Below are 27,561 nucleotides of genomic sequence, written 5' to 3'. Positions count from 1 at the left end.
AGTATGATAGCATTTAAATACAGAATAACTATAAAAATGAGCAATAGGAGATATCAAATTCATGCAAACCTTTCACAGTTCTATAAAATTATGCAGGCTTGAGAGTTTAATCTCTCTTATGAAAATGGGAAACTAACATAGCCAGGGCATCTTTCTAAATATAAACCACTACTTGCATAGCTCAGGATTATCAACCAAGGAAAGAGCAACAAAAACTGGCCCAGACAGCAAAGCAAATATATTAAGTTCTCTATGCAGGTTGCAGAAAGGCAGAATAAAATGGTGCAGAAACTGCACACACCAACCCAAAGGATATAATTATCTCACACATAAACCAGACAAATCCAAATTAAAATAATTAAATACACTTGGAAAATAAGCATGAAAAAATTGTAACATACCATGTCCTTGCAGCCATGATTTTGCTCCTTTGCTCATCTATCCCTTGCCCCAGGATAGAAGTCTCTGGGGAAAGAAACCCAGTACTGCATGGCAGACCACAGTGTAGGACAAGGGCACGTGCTGACCTAGAGAGTCTATGGACAAGTTTAACACACACTATCTATGCTTTTAGCTCATGATTTTGCAAGCTAAACATTAATTTTTTTCATTTAGTTTCGTGTCACAGTGCTTGGTTATTTCTTTACAGAAATGACAACAACTGCTGGGTTTGCAAGGTCAAGTCTCCAAAGCTCAACACATTAATCAATCTTTATCAATGTGTGGCTCAAATCCCACTTCTCAAAAAGAAGGTGAAAAGGGAATTTTTTGGTGCTCTTTCCAGGGTTTATTTTTCTTTCAAAAATGATTTGGGATTTGATTCATTATCTTCTGGGATTTATAGCAAGGTTATGGAAGCGTTTCTGCAACAGAACAAGGTGGGCCACACAGCAGGCACCATTTGTACTGCATTCCTGCCGATGCCACGTTTGCTACCATGCCACTTAGATTGCACACCAAGAAGTCACAGTACCATTTGATTTAAGCAACAGAAATAGGTTGAGAGAGGAGAATTCACCATAGCAGCTTTCACAGCTCTTCCCAAAAAGATCTGCTTGTTGCATACAAGCTCATCTCAGTGACATCTGGCAGCATTTATGAAACATCCCCATCTTGTGAGCCCAACTGATGCCGTAAATTTCAGCCACCCTTGCCTTTGAGAAATGCTAATAATGAAACTCATCAAAGAGCAGCAATAATTTCTACTGCTCACTAGATGGATGCCTTTCTGATTGCTCAAAATTAATGGCAGATCTCAGGGTCTTAAAGAACAGCTGTCAGAGAGAAATACACCTGCAAACAAACATGCAGTATGCCGCTAAGTTTGATTTGTTACAGATACAAAGCAGCAACCCTCTTAACAAACCGGACTGATTACATGGAGAAGTTAGCCAGCCTTCTGCATCATTTCAAATGATAAAACTAGAGAAAATGCAGTCCGAGTACACAAATGGGAAGATTAAAAGGAACTACTTAGTCCCCCTTCCAACAGTAACAGTGATGGATAGTCACATAGGTTACATATAAATTTTCACTTACATCTAGTCGTAGAGATATTGTAGAACTAGTCACTTTATCACAGGATTAAAAAATAGCTGTAAGCCTCACACAAACTTGGGATTTTTCTCCCACTATCACTGTTGTCCCTAAGTAAAGCTTAAAACAACAGCTAACTAATTAAATGTAATAAGCTGAAAAGATATATTCTCAGGAGTTTGCTTGGCCAAGGATTTTGATTCTGCAGGACAGAAGAAGTAACTATGGGGGCCAGAAATAACCCTGTTATGATCAGTTTCATGAGCAATACCCTATTTACTGCTCTTGAGATCCTAGGGTCATCGTGGTGGTGGAGAATAGATATTTGCTTCCAAGTATAATAAAATTTCTTGATCAAGCACTTGAAGGTCAATGCTTAGAAAGCAAGATCCAATTATATAGTATGCATACAAGGAAAACTGAAAGACACACTTGAACAAAACACCATGGTATTGAAGTCAACATCATTATTTGGGGCAAGGGAGAAAACAGGGATGTGCTTAACTATTGCAAGTATTTGAGTTTGGATTACATTTACGCGACAGTAAACTTCACATTTACTGTCTGCCAGATGCATTCTAGAAGGCTAGAATATTTGTCCCCAGCAAGAACTACACCACTGAGCCTGCATACAAGAGATGCTGCTCCTACACAAACTTTAGTAACCCAGGAAAGCAAGAAAAGCTCTAGGACCACAGGAAATCTTTTTTACAGCATCCTTAGAATGAGTTATAGCACTTAAGAGCCTCCAGGTACAATCAGAACGGAAATTATGCTAGTCTACATATGTAAACAAAACCCTACAATACAGCAGTTTGCAATTACTTTAACAATACTGCTATTACCCAAAATTGAACTGAGCTTAAAAGTAAAGGTATTCTTATTTATTCTCCAATTTAAAAATGAAAATAAAATTGGAGGTAGACGTGAATGTACAGTGAGTGATTTATGGATTTAAAATACTGCTAAAGCTTTGCTGCAATTTTTTTTTCCAAAAAAGACATAAGAAGACTAGGATATGCAGTGTTCATCATCAGTTCTATCAGTAATACACCTAAACATAAAAGGAAAACATGCAACAGACAGCACAGTTGAAACAAGACTGGTTTTGCTACTATCCATGCTATTTGATCAAAATTAACCTCAGTATTTTCACAATAGATTTAGAGCTGGGTCCTTATATCCTAAATCAACTGAAACCTAAAGGGCTCTGCTTAAAAGTCTATTTTAAACTGCATATCCCTGACCAACACAGTGAGAACACGCTGTTCTTCACAAAACCCTCAGAAGACAGTGGGACTGTCGATAACAGCTAATGATTAATGAAGCACAAGTCTTCGAGTCCTCCAAAGTAAGGTAACCATGAAAAAAAGAAAGAATGAAAACTCCAATCATCCCCTCTGCCTTTCACCAAGCAGGAACAAAATAGAGACACGGAGCTGCAGCCTAAGACGTTCCCCCAGCCTATAGATAGAAGCAGCTAAGAAATGGCTCAATCTCAGTAAGCACCTAAGTTTCTTTGTCTAGGAATGGCTCTTCTCAGAGATATATCTCTCTCACAGATGGCTGTTACCCATTTGAAACTAGTTTACTGATGAAGCAACATTAATATTTTGATACCATGCAAATTCACTGGATTATTGAGCAGAGCCTTGAAAATCAGATTATCAAATAATCAAAGCAATCATTCTGTCAAATGGTTTGTGAATTATGAGATGCAGGCCTCACCCTTCTCCAAATGCTTCTTTCAATTTCTATATTACTATTGTGTAAGACTTTTGCACAGCACAATCAATGAAACCCGGCATTTGATGTCTGCCTGAAAGTTAATCTTGTCTCATGATGAATTTACCAGAAGACCTAGAAAGCTAATAGTATTTTCCCAGAGAAATGATTGGAAACTCACAGGTTTCACTGGGACAGACCAAAAAATCTAAGTCTCAACACTGACCAAAACACTGGAGGGAGGAAGGAGAAGGAGGACAGATAGAGAAAAAACTATTTCTGCAGACTTCCCTGTACCAAGCCAAGAAAACTTTGCTGCACAAATCTAGCACCCAAACCAACAATAAATTGACCCATAGCCAGGCTTTCATAAGGCTCTTACACATTCAGATTCAGTTTTACAACAAGAAAAATTCACACACTGAATTCATTTTCCCACTAGAAATATATTGGGAATTGCATATTATGCTGGAAATGCATATGCCAGGGGGGTTGCTGTGTCTCAAATGCTTCAGTCCTGGTTAGCAACTATGAATTCAGACGGACCACATGGAGTAAATACATTTTCCCATAGTCAGACTTGCAGTGAACTACATGATACCATCAGCAGCTGTGTTTTTCATACTTTACTTAGGGGAACAAGTTCTCCTGTTCATTTGTAGACTGTAGTGAGCAAAGTCCTAAAACTTCTTTTAAAAATAACCAGCAGACAAAACTCTTGGGCTGCAGAAAGGCCAGATCAAGCATTTAAGGATCTACCTCTTAAATCACTTCTGTTGCCAGTGGCAAACTAAAGCTGATACGGAAGTCCTACATATATAAATCTGCAGGCTATCAGAATGCTCTGAATTTAATATAATTAGGAATAGGAGCTGGAAATGTGTATGTGACAAAATATGCTTCCTGTGTGTGTACTTCCTGGCTGTTAGAGGTGACAAAAATATGACTGTTAAAATTATCTATACCACAATTACTGTAATCTGTACTGAATAAAGGTGAAGGCTGTTAATGACATGCTTTTATAATACTATTATAAGGTTTACACACAGAAATGCATCCTAAAAACCACTACTTTATTTTTCCTTCAATATTTATGTAAAGATACATGACTAAGGCTAGTAAAGTTCCAGACCAGAAAGTAAAAACTATAGTCTGCCATTAGTTTGGGATTTATGTTTCAAAACCTATTATCTAAATGCTTTCATACATACTTTTCATTCTGCCAGATGTATTATTTTAATACACATCACGGCACGCACTATTTACAAGTACATCAATGTTGCAAACTATTTCCATTTTAATCTGTGCCCAAATACACTTACCTCAAAAAGAAAAAAAGCTTTTAGAGTGCCTATGCATTCTTGGTGCTTGCCCTGAGGTTGTCATATTAAATGCGTTACTTCTGTTATGCTTTTCCATTGTGTACAAGCAAAACTACAGTTCATATTCTTGATTATTAAAAACAAAGTATTCAAATTTGATGGCTAATATCCAGAAGCGTCCTTCCAATTCAGGCTGAACACATCATTTACTTCTTCACTATATCAAATTTTCAAGTACTGAAATACATCTTTAAATATTGCCATGGATTGTGCTCACCAAGGGTCATAACGCTCCTAGAGGCTAAAAGAACCTGAATGAAGTTTCCATATAGAGACAAACCTAAACTTTCTACAATAATGAGACAGCAGCTGTTGCAAGATTTGTACCATCAGGTTCATTACTATATGCTATACCGTTCCCTCCCTAGTACATACAATTTTAAATTACATCTTGGCCACAAACATCCTAAACATCAATCTCAGCAATCACTGAACCTGTGAACCGACTGGGACTTCGATCACTGCAGAATGAAAGCATTACAGGTTTCAGAACAAACTCATTGTAAATATCATCTTAGAAGTTTTTAGTTACAGAACTTTACAGTACTTGCAACTGGACACTAGAAGCATGCAAATGTACAGAATTTTGCATTCAATGTGAGCATACTACTTAAACACCAGATATTAATTAAATGTACAGTTGCTTATGCCAGTAAATGAGAAAATCCAATGGTAAATCCAGCAGAGCTTCAGGCTGGCCAGCTCTGATGCAACAAGCTTTTGACTTGTGCTGCCAGAGCAGCTCCTAAGCTCCAGGAGCTCAGTAGTTACATGGCAACTGGCTTGCCAGCCCTGCAAGCCAAGTACCTCAAAGTTATTGCTTCTTCATCCTTTTCCCTTTCAAAGTAATCCCAGGAGACTAACATGAATTTCCCATTTAATGAAACACTACAGCTGCACAGTTACAAACCAGAATCAGAGCAGCCAGACAGCCAAGATCCCAGACGAAATGCTGCCCTACGGGCTCTGCACAAGTCTGCTGCCTTAGTGCTCTGTTCCTGGTTTAATTTCTCTGTTCCTGAGGAGGGAGAATTCTGCATCTCTGATAAGACTTTCTAAAGTCATTTAATGATTACATAAATAGACAGAAATGATCCCTGAGGCTAATTGGGAGGGAAAGGAAGAACAAAAATCCACAACCCCCCAGCAACCATGTCTTGAAAGTTAGTCAACAATTGCATTTCTCTGTCAGTCACCCTGGACACTGACCCTGCAGAAAGCTTTTCCAGAATCCAAGAATGCTCTCCTAAAATTAATGGCTTCACCTCAGACTCATCCCCTCAACACTGTCTGTGCCAATGCTTCACGTTGAAGGTTTCTTCCACTTATTACTCATCAAAAGCACCAGATGTATGGACCACTTAAAAAGGAAATGGAGATCCTTCCCTGGCAGTCACCCAAAAGAGAAGAACAGAGGCAAAAGGAAAGGGCAGCGAGATGACTCAGTGGTGGTTACTTGAATAGTTCATGCCTCTTGATTCACCATTAGAGAACTAAATTACTCCTAGCCAATAAGTAGTACTAGAAAACTACCAAAAACCAACTTAAAGAAAGGACATAAAAAGAACTCAAGAAAGGTACTAAACTGGTATCTCTCCTATTTTGATAGCAAATATATACATAGTATTTTGGGTGGCTGCAGGGAGTATGGATGGATAAAACCGGACCTGGCTTCCCCGAGATATTTCTTGTCCCCCTCTTCCAAGAAGCAAAATACTTCCAATAAAAAACTGACAGACTACTTTTGAGTTTTGAAAAATCTAAAATATTTAAAAATATTAAATAAGCTTGCAACAAATGTTTTTTTTAATCAATATATTTTCAAAAATATTCACAGTTTCTGAAAAACAGAAATGTTGTGCTGAGTTTCATGCAACTCCTACGGTATGCAAAGCCTGTTAACTCCCAGGTGACAAGAGCCTTGAGTTCACCCAAACAGAATGATACTCTGTCAAACAAAGAGATGTCTGATAAGCAGAGGATATTATCTTCAGAAATGAAGCAATATAACTCTCACCTCTCACTGACATTACCAATGAGAGCCTTTCCTCCAGAACACTACACTACAGCATTTTTTCCTAACAGTTATAAAATACAATCTTTACTGTCCCATACTGTGCGTACCTGAAAAATCTTGTCACCTAAGCAACAGTCCCTAACCCATGAGATTGAATCCATGACATGGATGTGTTACTGCAATACATCGTGCACACTCTTTTCCTTGTTAGGAGTAGCAGACAGAGGTACAGGCAGATGACATGGGAACTTTGGCTTGAAGGTTTAAGTTTATGTAGATGATCCTGCTGTTTCAGATATGATTATTATACATCCATTCAGTCGTGTAAGATGACAAAAACCAAACCAGCAGAAAAGGAAGCTGGACCAATTACAGCCTAAAAATCTTTAGAAAATTATAAATCATCCTTTTGTATTGTAGACTGTGAAAGATACAAATATGTGTTTATATACAGACCTCCATACATCAAATACAAACACACAAATTATTACATTCTGTTAAATATGTTAGAATTCAATAGCTTTGGCACTCCTGCAGAAATCTTGCCTACATACGAATGTCCTTATCTCCATGAATGAATCTATAAATGCAAGCATACCTCTTAGCTTCTCTTTGGCAGCTCTCCATGGATTCACTGATATTTTAAGTCGAGAAGCCCTATTAGGAATAGAAATGCCTCAGTCGTGTTTTCCTTAACACTATATAGATTTTTATGCACATGAAAAGAGGTTTTAAGAAGACTGACGGGGTCAATAAGCAGAGCCTACAGTGAAAGCCCACAAAACCTGCCTTAGATGCCTGGATGCAAGTAGAAATTAAGGACTCCCACACGAAGGAATGACTTCATAAACACTGGATTTTGGTAGGGAAAGACAGGCAGACAATTGTTCCTCCACTGTCCTTTGAAACAGGGAAAAGACAAGAAAATACTAAGAAGAGAGAACTGAACATCACAACCATGAACTGGTAAGAGAAGATTAAGGAGGAAAAAAAGAGAATCTTACTCTCAAAGTTCTCTCTTCTCTATCAGATACACCATTTACTCCTGTTTCTGACTAATAACTAACAAGAAGTATATTCCTTTATAAAGACTGAAACTGAAAACCAAGTATGGTCTTAATTAGAATTCCAAAAAATACTAAGAGAGTCACTAACAATCTAGCAGTGTAAGAAAGCTGAGGCTGGGCAAGTGACAATCATACAGGCACAGTTAAATGCTTGGTACTTGTTTGCCACTGGCACAATCTTACCCTGCTGCAGCTTCTTCAGTCTTTCAAAATTTGCATGTGACACGTCAGTTACATATTCAGTTGTCAGCAGCCACTTAACTACATTAGAAGAAATGTGCAGGTATATAAAATATATGGCCTATCGTAAGACTGAAAGATGTTAGATAGTTTCTGCTTCTGAAAGAGGTACTTTATTTTTTTTAAACCTTCCTAATAAATCAGTTTGCCAATACATTCCTTTGGGAACTCAGTGGCAGCAACACGAAATGCGAGATCAGCGAATTATTAAAATACTGATGTAGTAACTCAGAGCTGAGCAACTAATGAGCTGTAAAGTTCACTTCGAAAAGCAGGACACTCATACATTAAACACGTCCACAGTATTTTCACTGTTCATTATAAATATTAATTTAGAGTTGGATGGTGAACTATATGCAAAATGAAATTCAACTCTGATGGATTCTGATAGCATTGCTTTTAAGGATCAACCTTCTTTGGAATAATACACGGTAACTAAGGATGTAATTTTGCCAAGTTTGGTATTAAAATGCTTTTTAGCATCATGGTGATTCCCAAATTAGGTCAGTGACAGATGAGCAGAAGCAGACAGATGATTTTCAATTTACCAAACAAACTAAACTCTTACTCATGTTGCAAAACCAATCAAAAAATTACCATATATTAAGGCTGCTTTAAATAAAGGTAAAAAATACAGGAAGCCGTCCTCACATATGTGACACTGATGATGACATTCCTTCAAAGAAAATAAACACCAAATCTTTACTACAGAACGTGATACTTCATCCATCACAATGTGCTCCCCTCTGATAAACAAGGACACAGTCATTTGCAGAAATGCTGATGAGTAGAAGAAACCAACTGCGTGTTAGGCAGGTTACTTCTGCTCACAAACCTGCCGTTTCACCTTGGGGCGTCTGAAGTCTCAAATCCATAGACACAACACAACGCCCTGTACTATGTGAAACAGAGAAGACAACATCAGTGCTGCAAGGGTTTCCAGAACAGGTACTTAAGTGACAGTACCTATATAAAAGCAGCAGACAACATAATCAAATGCTTATCTTACTTCTCTTGAACTTCAGTGTGCTTTGGACCTTGCAAAGATACGCATTCTTGAACTTTGCTAATAATTTATTGAAGGTTGTTGTGGAGGCTTGATAAAGGCTGAAGAAGACACTACTAAAGCTACCTATCGTTTCAGAAAGTAACATGACTAAGCATTTCTTTCAAGCATATCAGAAACCAAAACACGTCACAATTCTTCTCCAAAGTGGAGAAGGGGGATTTTAGGGAAAGTTATATTGACAAACTTCTAAGACTCGGTATTTGCCCCCACTTAAAAAGTCGTTGAGAAGGGAACAGATAACTCAGTAAAACATACTGTAATGCATTTCCTTTGTGGAAATTAGAGATTTAATTATCTGCACAGTTAAGCAGCTAATCCCATTCATGTACTACATGTGAATCTCAGTAAGTTTACCTAAGACACATATGGCAACACAGAAGTGTCAACAAGAAACAAACGGGCATATTAAACTAGAGAATGTATTGACCTTGCAAAGCATGACCACAGACAGAAGGCAATGAAAAGAAAAAAGCAGCAAAAGAAAATTACCTATATAAGCTACCTATTAAGTGAGTGGTATAGAGAATATAAAATATAGATAAAATCCACAGGAAAAATATTAATCTATTAATTACAGTGAAAACAACTTCAGCTGCGAAGACTCCAAGATGAAGAAAACTATGTACCTTTGCTCTAGGCTGGGTATATGTTATACCCAGTTATATGTTCTGTTAAAGTCTCTCTGGATGACAGACTTTATTTTGACCTAGTAATACCACTCCTATGTTCTTACAAACAAGTCATTCGCCAAAAAACCCACTCCCTCCCATAAGGCCAGAAAAGCCTGAATTTGTACTGTGAATCACAAATACTTGATTCAAAGAGGTGACCTTAGTATGCTGCAGCACACGGGACGTTTTAATAGTGACTTTAAGAACATCAGATTCCTCCTGAATCTGACTACTCCATCCAAGAAAGGAGGTGCTCTCCCTCTGACGTAACTAACAACCAAATTCAATTGTTCCTTAATGGGTTGTCAGTACTGATAACAGACTGAAAAATTGTACTCAAATACATTCTCTTAAAAAGGGAAGATCAGTCTGCAGAGGGATTCAGGTGTTCCTTTTCTATTTCAGCTGGATGACTGCCTAGCTGTTTTTTCAAGAGTTAGATGCAATTAGGATATTACTGTTGACAGACCAGAACTCTACCATCGAAGAGGAAATGGCAATTCATTCAAATCAAAAACACAAGACTGATGTTCATTCACAAGTAATATTTTTAAAAGCATTTGTGGACAGAGAACATTTAATCTTTCCATTCAAAACTCATTTTCACCTTTAAAAATTTTCTGACAATCAGAAAAGATGACCTAATTTTCTTTTTCTTTTCTCTTTCTCTCATTTTATTTTCGTCCAAACTTCCCCTCAGATATTTGGGTCACGGTAGTTTCAATCTTTGCTTTTCAATTTGTTTCAGAATGGGAATGATCTTACATACCAAAATCTCCACAAAATACAGATCTACATATTTTACTCTTTAAAATTCAAGGGGTCAATTAGATTTTAGCTCAAAAAAATACATCAATGAAGACAAAGAAAGCATTTGCACACTACTGCACCTCTCTCTTTCTTGAACCATGTTAGTATTTTTCAGTATATTGCCCATGAATATGTGACTCGGGCTTCTTTACTTGTGCAACTCTGAAATCGAGATCATTTCCATTGCTTGAATGATTTATTTCTTTCAATATCCAAGGCAACAAGTAGAAAGGAAGCAAAATGTTAATGATTAAAAGTTAGATGTGAAACCAAGAAGTGTAATTTGAAACAAAAGCTCAGTGCAATGAAATAAAGCTCTGTCAGGTACAGCTCCTCATATCCTCAATACCCAGTGTCTCTGAGGTGGTCAGAAAGATCAATTTTCCATTTTGCAGAAACCTGGAAGCCACTATTACAACAGGGTATCTGTGGAACAACGCTTTTTAAATGAGGAGTTGTCAGGATGACATGATCTGACTGCAAGTATCTTGCAATGAACAAAACAGTAACCTCCAGGGAACACCAGTCAGCAGTAAAGGGAATTAATGGCTAGAAGCAACACATGGAGTCACAGTTTCACTGCAACATCCATCCTGCACCTAGCAGCTTTGGAGTTTTAAACTGCTGAAGGGGCTGCCAATCTTACTAGAAGCATCAAGCTGAGAGAAATCATAGAATGGTTTCAGTTGGAAGGGACCTTTAAAAGTCTAGTACAATCCCCCTGCAATGAGCAGAGACCTTTAACTACATCAGGTTACTCAGAGACCTGTCCAACCTGATCTTGATCGCTTCCAGGGATGGGGCATCCACCACCTTTCTCAGCAACCTGTTCCAGTGTTTCACCACCCTCACTGTAAAAAAAATGCTTCCTTCTGTCTAGTCTAAATCTCCCCTCTTTTAGTTTAAAACCATTACCCTATGTCTTATCGTAAGAAGCCCTGCTGAAACGTTTGTCCCCATCTTTTTTACAGGCCCTCTTTAGGTACTAGAAGGCTGCTCTAATGTGCCCCTGAAGCCTTCTCTTTCCCAGGGTGAACAAGCCCAACTCAATCTGTCTACATAGGAGAGGTGCTCCCACCCTCTAAACACCTTCATGGCCTCCTCTGGACTGGCTCCAACAGGTCCACACCCATCAAACCCATATCTCTCCACTTCAGAGAGAAGGATGCTGTGGGGGACCATGTCAAAGGCCTTACAGAAGTCCATACAGACAGCAGCTGTAGCTCTTCCCTTGTCCACTGATACAGTCATTCCATCATAGAAAGCCACTAGTTTGATCAGACAGGACTTGCCCTTGATGAAGCCGGGCTGGCGGTCTCTAATCACCTTCCTTTTTGAGTAAACATTGTCCAAAAAACTTACTTTCAAGTCTCTACCTCCACCCTTTTCTACAAAAGAAGTTTTACCAAAACTTACCTCTGGGTACTTCATCTTTAAAGTTTTATGCATTTCTCGAAAACGGCTGTACCGCCTGAATACCGTCCACGTCTCATCCAGGACCGTTATCTGTACCAGACAATACAAAAACAAGAAACAGAAGTAAACCCACACAACACAAAAAGCTATGCAGTATACAAGCTTATCAGATTAAAAGGGGCAATTCTTAGTTCCCTTAGTCCCATTAGGTCTTACAAGTTTTTATTCATTACAGTGACAGAACTGTAATTAATAACGAGCACTGATTGCAAAGCAAAAAACACTACACAATGAATACACATTTCTAGGACAGAGTTCATTGCTGAATAGAATGGGATTCCAATTTATAGGGTAAATAACTGTTTGTGCCAGCTTTCAGTAGAAGATATTCCTTTAAAACACTCCTGGTCTGTGTCATCATTATGTTGATGAACATCCCATTTATCCACGAAGTTTCATTAAAATCAACAAAATTGCTCCTGTGAGTAAAGCACACAGGAACAGGAGTGAAAGGGGACAGCAAGCCAACCTTAGCAAAAGTTATTCCTGAAATCCTCATTCGAGCTGAGAAACCAACAAAAATACCAGGGAAAGAAAAATTTTCACTGTCTGAAAGAAAATGAATTGAGAGAAATATCTAAGTGGGTCATAAAAATGCTGCGACTGAAGCCTTTGATTTTACAACAAAGTCCTTCTATAGCTCCGGTGATCCAAGGCTACCAAGAAGCAAAGCTGCAGGGATTTTTCTATACCACCTAGCAGAGCTGGAGAAAGCCAGCCAGCATTGCCTAAACCTGGAAAAATCGTTGCTTTTTTAGCCTAACAGGCCTAATATGTGATATTACCTCTGCCTACCTATGATTTTATGCATGAAGATCAAAATAAGCATTTTCATAAAACACATTCCATGAAGACACAGGCTTTTTTATCTTACAACGACTCCTAAAATTAACAAGTAGTTCTTCACTGTGGAGCCTATCAAAAAGTTATGGAGGCAGTGGAAGTTGCAATGGAGCAGGATAACTCAGGAGGAGAAAAAGAGATCAGAGGATAAGTCCAGAGGAAACCAGCATCCACGAATCACTGTTGACAAGTGCTACTCCATGCTTGCAACAAACTCATCTCTGCTCCACTGTTCTCAGTCCCAGCCTTTGCTGCTGTATACAGAACATGAAAACAGGGGAAGTGTTTTGGAAACCAGAAATTGTTCTGTATCTTATGACATTGGGAACCAGGCTTGGATTTCTTTTTCTCCTATTTTTGCCTCTATTTTTAACTAAAAGATGTTAAGTAAATAAAACTGGCTTGCTCAAAACTTACCACACAGGTTCTTCTAGCACATGTCCACAATGCAAATTCATCATTTCTGATAAAATTCATCTTTCATGCCACCAGCAAGCTTAACTGCAGTAGTACACTTACATGAAAGACTATATGTTGTAAAGAGTGTCTCAAACTACAAATCAAGTGAATGGATTTAACATGCACAGGCAGGTTTAAGTAAAAAAGTAACTATTCAGGAATATGCATGTTACACTGACCTCGATCAACCAATTAACCATTTTGTTCTGAATAATTATTTTGATGTAGCTTAGTGATTTCAAAGTAAACATTAGAATGCAATGGATAATCATAAATACGTTATTCATTCCTGCTCTCTTTTTGCTTTAATTTTGTAGTTAAAATTTTCTGAGTCGTGGAATTTTGCTGCAATAATTTCATTTGTACATGATTTTTATTTTTTTCCCTAGGGTTGTCACAGCAGCATGCCTTTAAGGGAGCAATCTAGTGCCAAGCATTCAGGACTTTTCCAGCTGCACAGCCTGGGGAAGAGCAGGTATGCCAGCTTGCCAATGATGTTGTTGGCTGTGCATCTGACAGCTGTCTAGGTGATAGCATGATACCAAACTTACCCAAATCAAGCTGCCTGCAGCCAATTATTTATTAACTTTCTTCTACAAAGTTTAATAAACAACTTGTTAGAGACAGACAGGAAGGAAAACAGCAAAGCCATATATCTGTGCTGCCTAAGAACCGAAGGATTTTCTCTGGAGTGTTTTCTGGTGGCTTGGTTTGATCCTACTCGGTCCCTGTCATCCTCTGTTTTCTTTCCTAATTCTTGTAATGGGAGGTAATGCATTGCAAAATTCTATTGTTACCACTCATATTATTGGTAAGTGAGTTTCAAAGCTAAATAAAATCTTCACTAGTCCCCAAAGCTCAGCACTAATGTTATTAGGACAGACAGATCAAACTCCACTCACATAATGAGGAGAATTACAGCACACCTGGCAGAACAATAGCATTTCTAGAACAAGGCCTTTTATTCCTACAACCAGTCTGGGCTGGGATTCTTTTCCCCCATTCAAAAAAGATGTATGACAGACTACCTGCTCTTTAAGTGCGGGATGGGGATATATGCAGATCTATGAATACAGCATTTGAAAAGCTCTAAGTTGCCTAAAAATACCTTGCAACCTTTATTTATTGTTGAAGATATTGATCTGATAGAGTTGAGGGAAGATGGGGCTTTTTCTTTTTTCTAATTTAGGTAGATATAGGGCACGCATTTTTTTTCCTTACAAACTACGCATCAATGAGCACTGCTCCCGTTTCACTCCCATTCTGCAACAGTTCACTGCGCTCAGTAAGAAACTTAGACTAGAAACATGGACATTTTGAGCAGACACACCACAGCACTTGGCTGAACAGAGCTGCTATTGGACATGGCGAAAAGCACTGCTTTGGGGTGCATCTGCCCGGATCATCTCCTCTAGAGAACTCGCCAGAGATGATTGAAAGGCTTGAAACAAGAAAAAGCCAGTTTTGAAAGAATATAAAACAGGATAAATAAAATGAGAGAACTGAGAACAACGAGGGAAAGAGGAATAAAATTGAGATGGCTTATCTACAACTTTCCCTCTTGCCAGAGGATCCCCTGCAGGGCTGTGCTTGATTCCAGGCTTTGTTTCCATCATCTGCCCTCTGGAGAGCTTGCATGCCTTTATGTGAGCTGCAGTTCCCCCTTCCTTCCTGCCTTGCTGCTTTTTCTGCTGTTCATAGGTACTGTCTGTGACCCCAGGCACTGCCTGGAACAGATACCAATGGTCTTATCGATACAAAAGCTCTTCCCACATGCTATTGCTAGCACAGCAATATTCTGCATATCACAACAACATGAAAGGAAGGGGAAAATACAAGAATAGTTTTCTGGTATTCTAATTCAGCTCAAACATAAATGTTTAGGCCTGATTAAGTTACTACTGTTCCATCATGTCTTTAAAGACAACAATAAAACTATCACTCAAATGGAAGGGTTTTTGGAAACATAATCTATTCATACTGAATACTTAACAGCAGACCAGCACGAACAGCTCCATGCCATCTTTTGCTCAAAAAGGAGAAGGTGCTATCTTAACTGTAACACAGCATGCATTTGTTTCCATTTTGAATTCTCTCCAATAGACTCTCCTGGGACTTGCTCAACATCTTAAAGTAGGATCTGTATCCAGTGGAAGAACCCGAGTGGACAGACCATCTTGCTGGCCTGGTATCAAATGCTATGTATGTCTAGATGCTGAAGCTGCACTAAAAGAAAGTATTTTTGGATGGTATGTTAGGGTTGAAAGACTTATGAGCTTTCTGCGATGCTGCCAAGAAAAGTACAACTCACTCTCTTTTGGCATACAAAGGAAATAGTCTTTACTATTGCCTGTCATAAGAAGAAATGTATATGTTGGTCTTATTTAGAAATTTATTAGATTTGTTCCTCTACACAGCAATATACCAGGATTTAACTACAATGACTAGAAACATCTGCTGAAGAAAACACTTCTGAGATGCCTAGGATTCAAAAGTTTGGGAACTGTCTTACAAGTCGACTCAATCATCCCTTGTCTCTGTCAGATTTCCAAGTGCTGTTACATGCAAACAGGTCAGCCACCCATTTTCCCCAAAAGCAAGAGGAGCATAGATGTAGAAGGCTTATTTGAGACACAGCAAAGGACATGAGATAAACCGTACCTCAGCCCTTCCCTAAGTCTGACACATTCTGAGGAGATCATCTGAAAATAAACCTGAATAAAGTAATGCTGAAACTGGGAATTATTTCAATAACTTGACATTGTATCCTGACCCATAAGGAAGGGATGAAATAAACCGATACATGTTCTCTCCTCTCTGCCATGTCGTCCTATTTTCCTGATTTTTTTTGGGGGAAGAGGGGTAGGAAAGATGGGGGGGGGGGGGTTGGTGGAAATCACTATTCCATGTATTCAGATTTCTCACAGAATAACTGTAGCAGCAGCTGAAGATTAATACAGATCAAGGCAGAGCTGAGAGCTCTGCATTGGAAAGGTTTACAATACAAAAGTTGGTGGAATGTCTGTGGATTGTAGCTTGGAGCCAAATCCAAAAGCAAAAGCAGCCCACTGTGTCACACAGAGACCTGGAGAGCACAAACAGTTGATTGATTTGTGTAAAGGAATAACGATAAGAAGCAACCGAAAGACTGCCAAACTAAGGTCCATAGGAGCTTCAGTAAAATATTTAGCGCTCTAATGAGGTTGACAGCAATGAAACACAATTATTAAAGTGATACCCCTTTCCCTACCCCATGTGTCTTCGTTTCTTTGCTTTGAACTTCATCAAAGCAGTTATTTAAGCAGCATTTTTTTTATGAGGCAGCCTAGAGATGAGACAGGAAAGAGATAAAAGATTGTAGTGGCTAGTATGGTAGAACACCCATTTCATACACATCACTCTTAGCTAGAGCATCTGTCCATTCCATGCTATTACTGAGGTTAGTTAGCAAGTCCTGCTTCTCACAGAAACAAATACAAGCAACAGAACGCTGGTGCCTAGTTTGATATGTATTTGTACCTCTCCCTAAATATATCCTCCTGTTCCTTACTGGTTATGAATCTCACCCCTTTCAACACTTTTCTTCTACTCATTTCCTTCCAAGTCAGTCCAAGTCTTTATGCATGTACTTTTTCAAGTGCCCCTTCATCCTAAGATCCTGCAGATGTTTACATGTGTTTTAGGGATGAGGAGAGAATGCTTGAAAGAGAAATCCTCCAACTTACTAATAAGAGAAAATACCTTTTTACTTTTTCTACTTTCACTAACCATTACCCAGTTTATCAAATCCCATGTGCTGAAAATAGTTGTAAAGTACAACAATCCTTGGGGAAGTTTCATATGCATTTAACTCTTCTCTCAGCACCTCTTTGGCTCTGGGCTTTTGCTGGCCCAAGGAAATTCAGTTCAAGGTTCAAAAGGCAAAGGGAAGTATTCCATCCATAAAGTGTGCAGTACATTTCAAGATGAAAATTTAATTAGCACAGAGCTAAGATCGCCCATCTTCATAAAAGCCTTTGTAAAAGAGAATGTGAGCACAGCTCAAAAATGGTCCTTCTTATCATGAGGGCAGGTCACTCATCCAACTTTCACCAGATAACGAAGCATCTGGCAGCACATTCAGTGATGGTGGCTGCCAACTGTATCTGATACCATGTATGTCAGTTATGCTACGTGTCCACATGCACTGGGAACACATTTCCAATTAGACTTCACATCTTGCTTTGAAAAAACACTGGCTTAGTACCAGAGGAAACAAAATGAATATGCATTTTTTTCAGCATTTCTGCACAGATCAACTGAGGAAGCCACCAGAATGGAGGAGAAACAGTTTGGAGAAGTGAGACCTTGGAAATGCAGCATGGGAGGAATGAGAACAACAAAATGAGCCTGCAAGGAATCAAGTCTATGTTGCGGATATGTGTAAAATACTTTGATTATGCTTTCATTATTACAGGTAACTATTTCAAGTCTAATCACTTGTATACCTGACACATCTCAATAAAGGGCTTCCCTTCAACCAATATGCATTTAATCTTCATTTCTGCAACACTTTCAACTGAATTATTTGACTTTGGATCTGGAACTGCTCACCCCAAGAATCTGACCACCAACCTCTTGTGTACAATCAATCCGCTTAGGCAATGGAAAGAGAACCAAAAATTGCACTTAGTGAACAAAAAATACAATTCAATGGGGTCAGTAAGGTGATTTCTGGAACCTGCAGATTCTCTGGTATGTTTCCAGCTGCTGTTTCTATCTTCACTAACTGTGATGCTGACAGTGAACACCAACAGTTGGACAGAGCAAACCAGCAATGACTAAACAAAAGGCATTCATCTATTAATACTGTTACCATGAGATGCTACCATTGTACAAATGCAAGCAATGTGTGTACAGAGACTCCAAACATTAAGGAGAAGCAACTGAAAAGCACTTACCTTTATTTCAAACTCATAGTGTTCATCCTTTCCCTGCCCACACAGGACATAGCGTGGAATACTAATTTTAACAGGGTCCTTTAGGTCATCTGGATTTGCTCCCAGTGAACGACAGACCATCCGCTTTCATGTGCATACCAAATAGGGAGAACAAAGGAAAACCAAAATCACTACATAAGGAAAAAGAGAAAAGAACTTCACTAAAAACGAGAAAATGTTCTTGTCCAGAAGAGCAGGGAAAGAGAGGATGGAGGAGGCAGAAATAACTTCTAAAATGAAGGAATTATTTGAAAACAAAGTGTTTCTCCTTTTATAAGCCAGCCGCAGCTTTTTTTTAATGCATGAAAAAATGAAGGTGAAGTGTCCTCAAAAATACTGTTTCTTCTTTGAAAAGGCATTTTCAGCTTAGATATCAAAACCAAGGGAAAGCAGAGGACTTTGTGCTAACCCTCTTAAAAAACAGATATATATTAATCAAGCCTTCACAGTCAACTATGCTTTTTTATGTCTTTATATAAGAAATGTGTTTACAATATCATAGCTGCAGGGGATCTAGGCAAATTAGAAAAAGCTCTTAGGTTTTAAAGATCCAAACTCATTTCATAATTAAGTAAGGTACAAATAACATAGCAATCCACTGGCAGAACAGCTTCCTACTATTTTCTTGAAATCACATCTAATTAACAGAACACTCAACCATGATAAATTTGTATGGTCTGGACAAAATGATCTAAACAGGTATGTGTAATGAGGGCACATTCCATGGACTAACAGCCAGATGGAATCTGTAACTCTGAGTTATGTCAAAAACAATATATCTTTGCAACTGAAGAGATTAATGCTTTGCAGTGACTGTGTCCAAAAGGAGCGTTAAGCATTTACAGTGAAGAAGTACAGAAATTGCCTTGTCGGAAGTCCTCCACTTTTTCAATTGAACATATTTGGTCTGAAAACATTAATGAACTTGTACTTAAAAAAAAACAGTACCATGACAAGTGTAAGTTAACAATAACAAAAAATATTGAATACTATCACTTCAAAGACTTGCCCATGTTCCATGTTTGTATTTAATGAAGCTATCCGTCACTTGCTCTGTAAGTGTACTCTCAACATTCATTTTCAGTCCTTTAGCAGCTACCATAAGGCATGTTGCTTAGTCAAAACTCTTCTGTCTTGACCAACATTATTTCCAAATGTGAATATGGCTCGTACTTCTGCTCATCAACACTTGGGTTCTTTGTAGCAATTCCTGGTGATTTCCAGTACACACGATACTGTGTACAAACTGGAGAAAAGTCTGATACTCATTCATAAATGCCTCTCAATGCTGTGTGTTTCAGAGAGCTTTTTGGCATCTTCACCTGGCTCTCAAGAAGGAGAGGCTGTTATTTTATTACCAGTCAATTACAAATGCCAATGTCATTTCCCTTACCATGAGCATTAGTGAAAAATACAAAGCAAGTGAATTTTAGTTACTATTAACTGACTTTATCTAGAGAGTGTTTTCCACAAACGTTCTTTTCTTTTTTTTTTTGTGAAAAAATAAGAAAGTTTGTGTTTGAATGGAAAAATATTTTTAGAGACCTCTATTTAGACAATAAATATTTTTGCTTCTCCATTTTGCCCTTATTCTCCTCACTTTACTGGCTTCTCAGCAAAAAACCATTTCTGGAGCGTAGAAATGTAAGCAATTCTTCCCTTGGGGGAAAAGAGGAGTTCACTGCCTTGACAACAATATCATCTGCTTTAAAACAGCAATAAAACCATAAACGCACTCTTAAAGCCAACTCTGTCAACAAGTAATTTATTGGCACTCATTTTCAGAGAACTCTTACAAACACCTAATAGTCAGAGAGGAAAATAATCTCATGCTGTGAAAAACATGCCCTAATACATTAAATAATGGTTTGATATTCATAAACATTGATTATTACATTACACTTAATTTACAGTAGAATTAAAGCCATTGCTGTGAAGTTTGGGTTTGTTTGGGTTTTTTCCCCTATAAAAGTACAGAATATTCATGGATCTAGATTTGAAAGCAAACACAAAAGAGGAAAACCATGTTATCAGAACACAACATTTAACTTTGGAGTATAATCTGAAAAGGAGTAAGTTGCAGTAACTGCCTTCCTTTAACAGTCTTGATTAAGACGGTCCTCTCAGAGAGCACCACTCAATCCCAACGTTCAGCAAGGCTCAGAGGAAATGCCTTTGTGATTTCAATGAAGGAGCTACTCCTGAACTGGACTGACATGATGTTACACTCAAGTTCATAACTAGTCTGGCTACTCCATGCTCTGAGAGGTATTTGTGTATACTTTTTTTGTTAAAAACTAAAACCATACTTCAAAATAATTTGATACATTTTGCTCACCTTTGGACTCCCTTAAGGTAGTAGAAAATTTTGTTATGATCAAAAATCCCTTATAATTCTCTACCCAAACCAACATTCATCCTTCCAGACATAACTTCCTCATCCAATGAAAGTTATTTCGTTTTGAATCCCACGTGAGTTACATTATCGTGTCTTAACATACGGTAAGAACAAATGGGAAATGTTCTTATGATACTAGAGAGACTGAAGTCTAACTCTGTCTAGTAGAAGATTTCACCTCTACTGGCAATATGCTTACACAATTTAGAATTTCAGATTAGATACCACTGTTTTTTCTGCCAAGGACCATCTTCCTCAAACAAGGCAGATGGCACATTCAAGCAACAGGATTCAAAAGGTATTGAGCTCCCTTTACAAGGGAAGAGCAAAAGATGGGATACCACAGCTTATTTATTATTTGAACACGATATTGATGACTGGTAAAGAATAACCTTGTACCTAAAGGCATGCCTCGACTAATGGAAATATTTTACTAATGATCATTTGTTTCATTATTTCTTAGAATGTAATATTAAAGAAACCATAAGATGCACTCTCATGGCATCAACAACTCCATTAGCAAGCAAGCAAGAATAGAGGAAAGTCATGCCAAGCCGTTGTATGGAGAGAACCCTAGAGTTACTCCATCAGGCAGTATCCCTGGTTGCTAACTATCCATTTAATGGCATGAGAAACACATACACATGTGACAAACTCCAAAGCATTGTCTTACTACAAGTATAGTGACAGGACCAAAAGTTAAAATGCTATTTAAAGCACAAGAAATGTCTGTTTACACCCTTTTTGTTTCTTTTTTACACCACATTTTCCCAGCATCAAGGGAATATAGAGACTTACTGTATTGTGGTTGAGTACAAGTTAACTATTTAGACAAAATAAACAGGAGTTACTTAAAGCCATGTATTATTTCCCTTCAAGAAAAGGAGGTGAGGGGGAAATCTAAAAGGAGTATTGGATGTTCTTGGATGCTCTCTGCATTATTTTTTGTTCTATTTTACTTATTCCACACAGCCTATACTCTCTTAGCCCTGGGCAAAAAGGGCAAACCCAGGAGAAAAGAGATATGGCAAATCCATCAATTCCTGGTAACTCAGCCAACAAGTCTTTTGCACTTGTGAGAAGTTTTAATGCACGAGTGAATTAATCCTTAAATGCAAAACTCTGAAACAGAAAAGAATTGCCAATGCTATTCTTTCCAAAATTGTAAGTCTAAAAGCTATAAACATCCTCAGTATTAACAGCATAGAATGAATGTAAGATAAAAATAGTATTTTGAATGTTTTGAAATATTGAAATCAAGGGCGTGAAATAAGTGAGAAGCACGAAAAACAAAGATACTCAGATTCAGGAAAAGGTCATCAAGGAGGAACACAGAACACATTAATGAAGACAGAAAGTACATGGAGGGAGCCAGAAAACAGAGCCAAAATGGAAATCAGGGCACCACTGTAATTATAATTCTGATCCACCTACCACATAAGATAGAAATATTTAGTTTCCTCACTTTCCCAAGGAAACGTATGCACAGTGTATCAAAGACCCACAAAAAGCAAGCAGTCAAGTAATAATTATTTGCTAAGATGTGTGTATCCACCCTACGGTATTCCCTTCCCGGCCCAAAGGACTCTTTTGCCTATTGATTAAAAAAGAAAAATTATCAATATTCATTAGCCTCTTATTCTGAACGTATCTAAACGTATTTGGATTTCAACACCTAGTCAGATGCATAATTAGCCAAATGGCTTCTTCACTTGAACTGAATGTTAATTTCCAGACTTCCGAAGGGATATGCAAACTGCTTTGACGAATTGATGGGATGACTGTCAGTTGAGTATTTACTTCTTTTTCACAGTATTTAGAAAAATCGATTCCTGAATCAGATCCAACCTTGCTCTTTCTAGAAAACACAAGTTCAAGTTTTGTGAAGTTCTCTTTGTTTGGCAAAACTACACATCGGATATCATTCAAACTGCACAGCTGAAGCCTGTCAAATTGTGATTCCTGGCTTGAAGCATCCAAAATGTTAGGTGCAGGATAAAAGACACCACTTTCCCTTAAGAGACCTATATGAGTAGTTGTAAGAATGAGAGCTCTATACACAGTCTGCTTATCACAGTCTAGTTTCACTGAGGTATACAGCAGTACATGAACATCACCTAATGAAGGTTTACCATTTCCCATATTTTCATGGAGTAAGTAAACCAGATCAACTAATTCAGTTCTAAATTTACAGGACAATCGTACTCCATTTGAAAAAACTAAGTCATTTACATCCGATGTCCAGTCAAGCGAAATCCGCATCAAATCATCTTTCAGGAGCTGGTGATTTAAATAAACAGCATCATCCACTGCAGAAATCAAAACGCTCATTATGTCATGGCAAATTCTTTGAGTGAAGTGTTTGTTATAGGTAAATATTGTGAGTAAATCATCTTCAGCAGAGCATAGAAGATTAATATTCTGTCCAGCAAAGCCAACTTGAATCTCCTTTACAGTGATGATGGGAACCTCACGGAACATTGCCAAAGAACTGTGGCAGACGTCTTGTTCAACTGATGAAACAACAACATACAGAACAGAGCTGAACAAAAGCAAGCAAGCAGGTTCTGGTTCAGGTTTTTTACAACTGCCAACAGCAAGCCAATATATACCTTTCAACTCCTCCATTCTAATACAAATTTGAGGTAAGGCACAGGTCAAAAATTCCATTACTTTTTCCAGAGAACAGACCTGAAGCTTCAAAAAGACATCAGGAAAATGCACAAATTTCTGCCTTAACACAAGACTGTTTTCTAGCTCTTCTTTTTTACAACAGCATACAAGTCCTTCAGAGGGCTTTCTTGCACAGGCATCAGAGATTTCTGTTCTTGCACACATTGTGACAGACTCTTGCACAGTGGATTCAGGCTGAGCAACATTTTCAGTATGAGATTTGGTGTCATCAGTAGAGGGGGACACATCTTGATTCACATCTGACTGGAAGAATACATTTACTTGCAAGTTTCTTACAAATGGCAGATTTTTTATTAATGATACTGCTTGTGCACATCTCCCACTTCTGTCACAAAAACTTCCCAACTCCTTAATTGGTTTAGAAACCACTGTAGTGTTGAGCAGCTGACTACTGGTATCTTTGTAAAGGCAGGAAAGCTTGCTGAAAAAATATCCTAAACTATAAGTGGGCTCTGGTCTCACATCAAAACAAGAAGCTGTTGACTTAAAAGACATCAAATCAGAGGCTTCTTGTGTTGCATGCTGAGAATTACTAGACTGGTCTTCAATTGTCTGGTGCATAGTCTTAAATGGACTGTTTTCTTTACAAGTTATTATTTCTGAATGCACATTAGACTGTGAAAAGAGAAGGCATGATGTGCTGTTAAAGCCAGCCTGCTCATTAGCACCCATTAAGGATCCTACAGGAGACAGCTGTTTCAAGTGGGAACACTCAGATTCAGTTCTTGAGCTGTCACAATCCGGAGAAGTAATTATTTTATCATCAAAATGATGGAAATTTTCAACCTTGCAGAGTGAATAAGCCACATTATTTAAGTCATGACTTTGTAAAGAAGTAGATGAAACATTCTGATATGGAACATTTTTACTCTTTAAAGTATTAATATTTTTAGAGGGAATTAAACTACTTTCAGTGTCACGATGACAAGCAAAGCTCTCCTGCTCTGAATTACTCCTTTCATTCTCAAATGCCTTCTCTGATGTAAAAGGGGAGGAGATTCTTCCAGAACCGGAAAATAAATCCCACGTCTCTGTATATGCCTTCTGTCTTTTATGGTCTCTTACTCCTTCGTTTTCTCCAAACAAGTTGGAAGCACAAATAGCATCTTTAGACAGAAATGGAAAGCTATAATGTGGCTGCCATTGTTGAATTTTCTGTTAAAAATTTCAAAAGAAGAAAACAGAAATGCCTTTATGAAACCTTCTGATTTGAACATTTCTTAAATCGAGGATTGATTTTGATTAGATTTGTACAATCATTCAAAACTGATACAATCATTGTACAGTCTCTCGAAATCGGAGAGAGAAAATCCAGCAGAAATGATTGAGGTCTGATTCAGGAATGCTTTATCTTCCCAGCTCACCACTGCTTTTTCTTTTACAGTATCCATTTCACTCAGTTTATATTTTCTGTACTCAAAAAACACAGGAAAGTCAAAGGGTGACACAGAAATTTATAAACCCTTTAGTATTTTCCACACATGCACAAAAAACTAATCCTGTACTATCCAAAATAGCGTAAGAAGTCCAACACTGTTCAAAAATAACAGTGTAAAAGCCAAAAAAAAGATCAAATTAGAGGTGTTGCGACCCTGCTACTATGAAGGTTTAAATCCATAAAGGTACTTAGGATTTACACACCAAGACAAGTAATTAACCATGTTCCAAGTAAAAGCTAGGCAACCAAATATGGTGGGAGGGGCCTAAACCTTGGTTTGAAAATACACATATGAATCCTCCATGACAAAGGCAAACTTACCCGATGCTGTTTGCTAGTATTACAGACACACTCATAGTTCATTGTGACTCAAAAATGTGAAGTGTTATTCTGAATTCAGATAATCTCTCATCACTAAATGCTTTTATCCTCTAAAAATCAGGAAAGGGATACTGTTCCAAATTAAGAACTGTGACAAAACAAGGAAGAAAGATTCACAGTAACATCACACCTTCCAAACAAAGAAAAAGCTATGCCAAATCTGAAAAAAAAAAAAATCAATTCCAGCTGACAAAATGCATTGCTGCCTCTTTAAGCCATTAATCTTGCCTGTGAATTCAAAATTCTAATTATGCAGCTAAACATTAAGAAACTTAATTACAGGGCATGCCATAATTTAAGACAACTACTTCATTCTGACAAATTATGACCTACCTCGTACTTCAGCTTGCGTTGAAGAGTGCCATTATTAAGCCTCTCATTATCCTAAGAACAAAAAAGGTACAGGTGATTATTAAAAAGAGTGCCTTTCCTGTGTAAGTTCATTTAAAAGTACTCGTAGTAAGAGACATTCTTTTTAATAGCCACAAATAACTATTTTCTTCTTAATATTTATTAAACCACTAGGCTTAGAAGTCAGTCAACCCAGTCTTTGGATTGATTAGATTACCAGTTCTTAAACGAGAATTTGTTTGCAAGTACACACAATTACTGTTCTTCTTGGATGGAATTTTATCACGGTATTTTACAGACATAAATTAAAGATATTTGTTTTATCTGCAAGCTTTCTATTGCCATTTACACACCATTTCCTGTTAAAAAAAAAAAAAAAAAGGAATACAACATAAAACAGCCACTAGGGGAAATAAAGGCTATCAAATCTAAAACCAATGGGATTGGGACCAGATGATCTTTAAGGTCCCTTCCAACCCAAACCATTCTATAACTCTATGATCCCTCATTTACTGGTTACTTTGTTTGGTAAATCAAATTCAAGTAAGTATAGGCAAAGATGAAAATTATTGAACAACAATATCGAACAAGTGGCTACACAAGGTGCATGGAAGACAGGATCTCCTACCCATCTCTGCTCACCTTTAAACTTTCAGTAGACCAGGATAGGCTAACATCATTATCCTCAGCTTTATGATGAATATTCTGGAGCCTTCTCTGCACTTCTTGTTCAATAAAGGCATTTATCCTTCAAGGTATAGTGGGGAGCAGGGGGGAAGTACATTGTTAGATAAAAATCAAGAAAGGCTAAAGGGCTCTCTGAAATGCTTATGAACCCTACATCCTGCACAAGTCTTAATTAGCAGGCTTAACGTTAGACCAGTTTTATCCCTCCTTATGGAATATGGACTTTTGAGCAAGTGTTCAGTTAACAGGCAAAGGTTAATGATTTGTTATCACAATTTAATGGTTAAGCCACTACTATGCATACAGCTGTACATACAAGTGGCATTGACGGTTAATGCACAGAAGAAGAAATAGAAGACTGAGGTGGCAACTTTAGTTACTTAATGGTGTGCTTTTATCACTTTTATCATGGCAACTTGGACTAACAAAGGTTTGGTCTTCAAACAGAAGAAATGCTTCAAGAGTTGATACTAACAACTTCATGTATGCGTAAAAAGAAAGGATATCAAATAGATTTTAAGTGATACCAGGCTATTAAAAAAGGCTGAAGGCAATTTAATTTACTTTGCTGCTTTAAGCATATATAGAGGAATACCATATAGGCAAGTAACTAACTGTAAACATAACACAAACCTAAATACATTTTATCCAAAAGTTTTCCAACCCTCTATTCTAAAACAAACAGCACATAAGCAACAGATCAGGCTGTTGGTTATTAAAGTAAAATAGAGCAAATGAACTTTATTTCCAGACTAGTTAAGTACAATTACATTATTAAATTAATAACCAACCATAGCAGAACGATCTTTCAGGATATTTCTTTTCTAAAGCTATTGTTTGCATTCTTACCAAAGCAGTACAGAAATGCAGGTTACCTACCTATCATCAACTAGCGGTGCAGCAGGTGGCTGTAGCCTTGTTGGAGTGGTAGGGGAGGTGGTATGGGAGAGTCTCTCTTCTAATGTGCCATGATTTCCTTTCTGACCACCATCACCCTCATATATTTTTTGCTTCAGCTGCTGGATTTCCTGGTCCAGGCTATAAAGAGATCTTAAAATGTAATTTGCTTTGATTTAGAGTTGATTCCCACAGTTCTTACATGAAGTACTGTACTTACTCTGGGATACATGTAAGATTGTAGATATTCATATTTATGAACATGTAAAAATCCTAATTTTTCTTCAAGCACATTTAGACAGGAAAATAGACACAGCTCAAAAACACTTTACAGCAGCAGTACTGTTAAATAAAACTTAATAGCTTCCAATACAAAAGGTATCTAACTCAGCACATTAAATATTAAGACTATTAAGACTTAACCTATCTATTATGATCACT

The 27,561-nt window shown here is 37.7% G+C and overlaps 1 protein-coding gene across 10 annotated transcripts in view; it reads right to left on the bottom strand.

Annotated features, from left to right (window-relative positions):
* Positions 1-27,561, bottom strand: part of KIF16B (kinesin family member 16B) — a 139,885-nt gene that overhangs the window by 25,323 nt on the left and 87,001 nt on the right. For 2 of the 10 annotated variants that reach the window (XM_061461521.1, XM_061461522.1), the window contains exons 21-26: positions 27,103-27,273; positions 26,179-26,284; positions 25,519-25,569; positions 18,236-18,358; positions 11,934-12,023; positions 402-465 (exon numbers count right to left, since the gene is read on the bottom strand). In XM_061461521.1, the coding sequence (XP_061317505.1) occupies positions 439-465; positions 11,934-12,023; positions 18,236-18,358; positions 25,519-25,569; positions 26,179-26,284; positions 27,103-27,273 (568 nt within the window). In that variant the 3' untranslated portion in view covers positions 402-438. Of the gene's footprint in view, positions 1-401; positions 466-11,933; positions 12,024-18,235; positions 18,406-20,012; positions 24,522-25,518; positions 25,570-26,178; positions 26,285-27,102; positions 27,274-27,561 lie in introns of those variants that run through there. The other 8 variants (XM_061461520.1, XM_061461518.1, XM_061461514.1 and 5 more) reach the window with 5 other exon arrangements.

This window comes from Pezoporus flaviventris, unplaced genomic scaffold, assembly GCF_033815535.1.
Source record: "Pezoporus flaviventris isolate CSIRO_AGI_PZ_B2104156 unplaced genomic scaffold, CSIRO_AGI_Pfla_v1 ptg000031l, whole genome shotgun sequence".
Classification (NCBI taxonomy): domain Eukaryota; kingdom Metazoa; phylum Chordata; class Aves; order Psittaciformes; family Psittacidae; genus Pezoporus; species Pezoporus flaviventris.
Note: the sequence above shows the minus strand (reverse complement) of the source record. Positions and strands in the feature narration are given on the sequence as shown.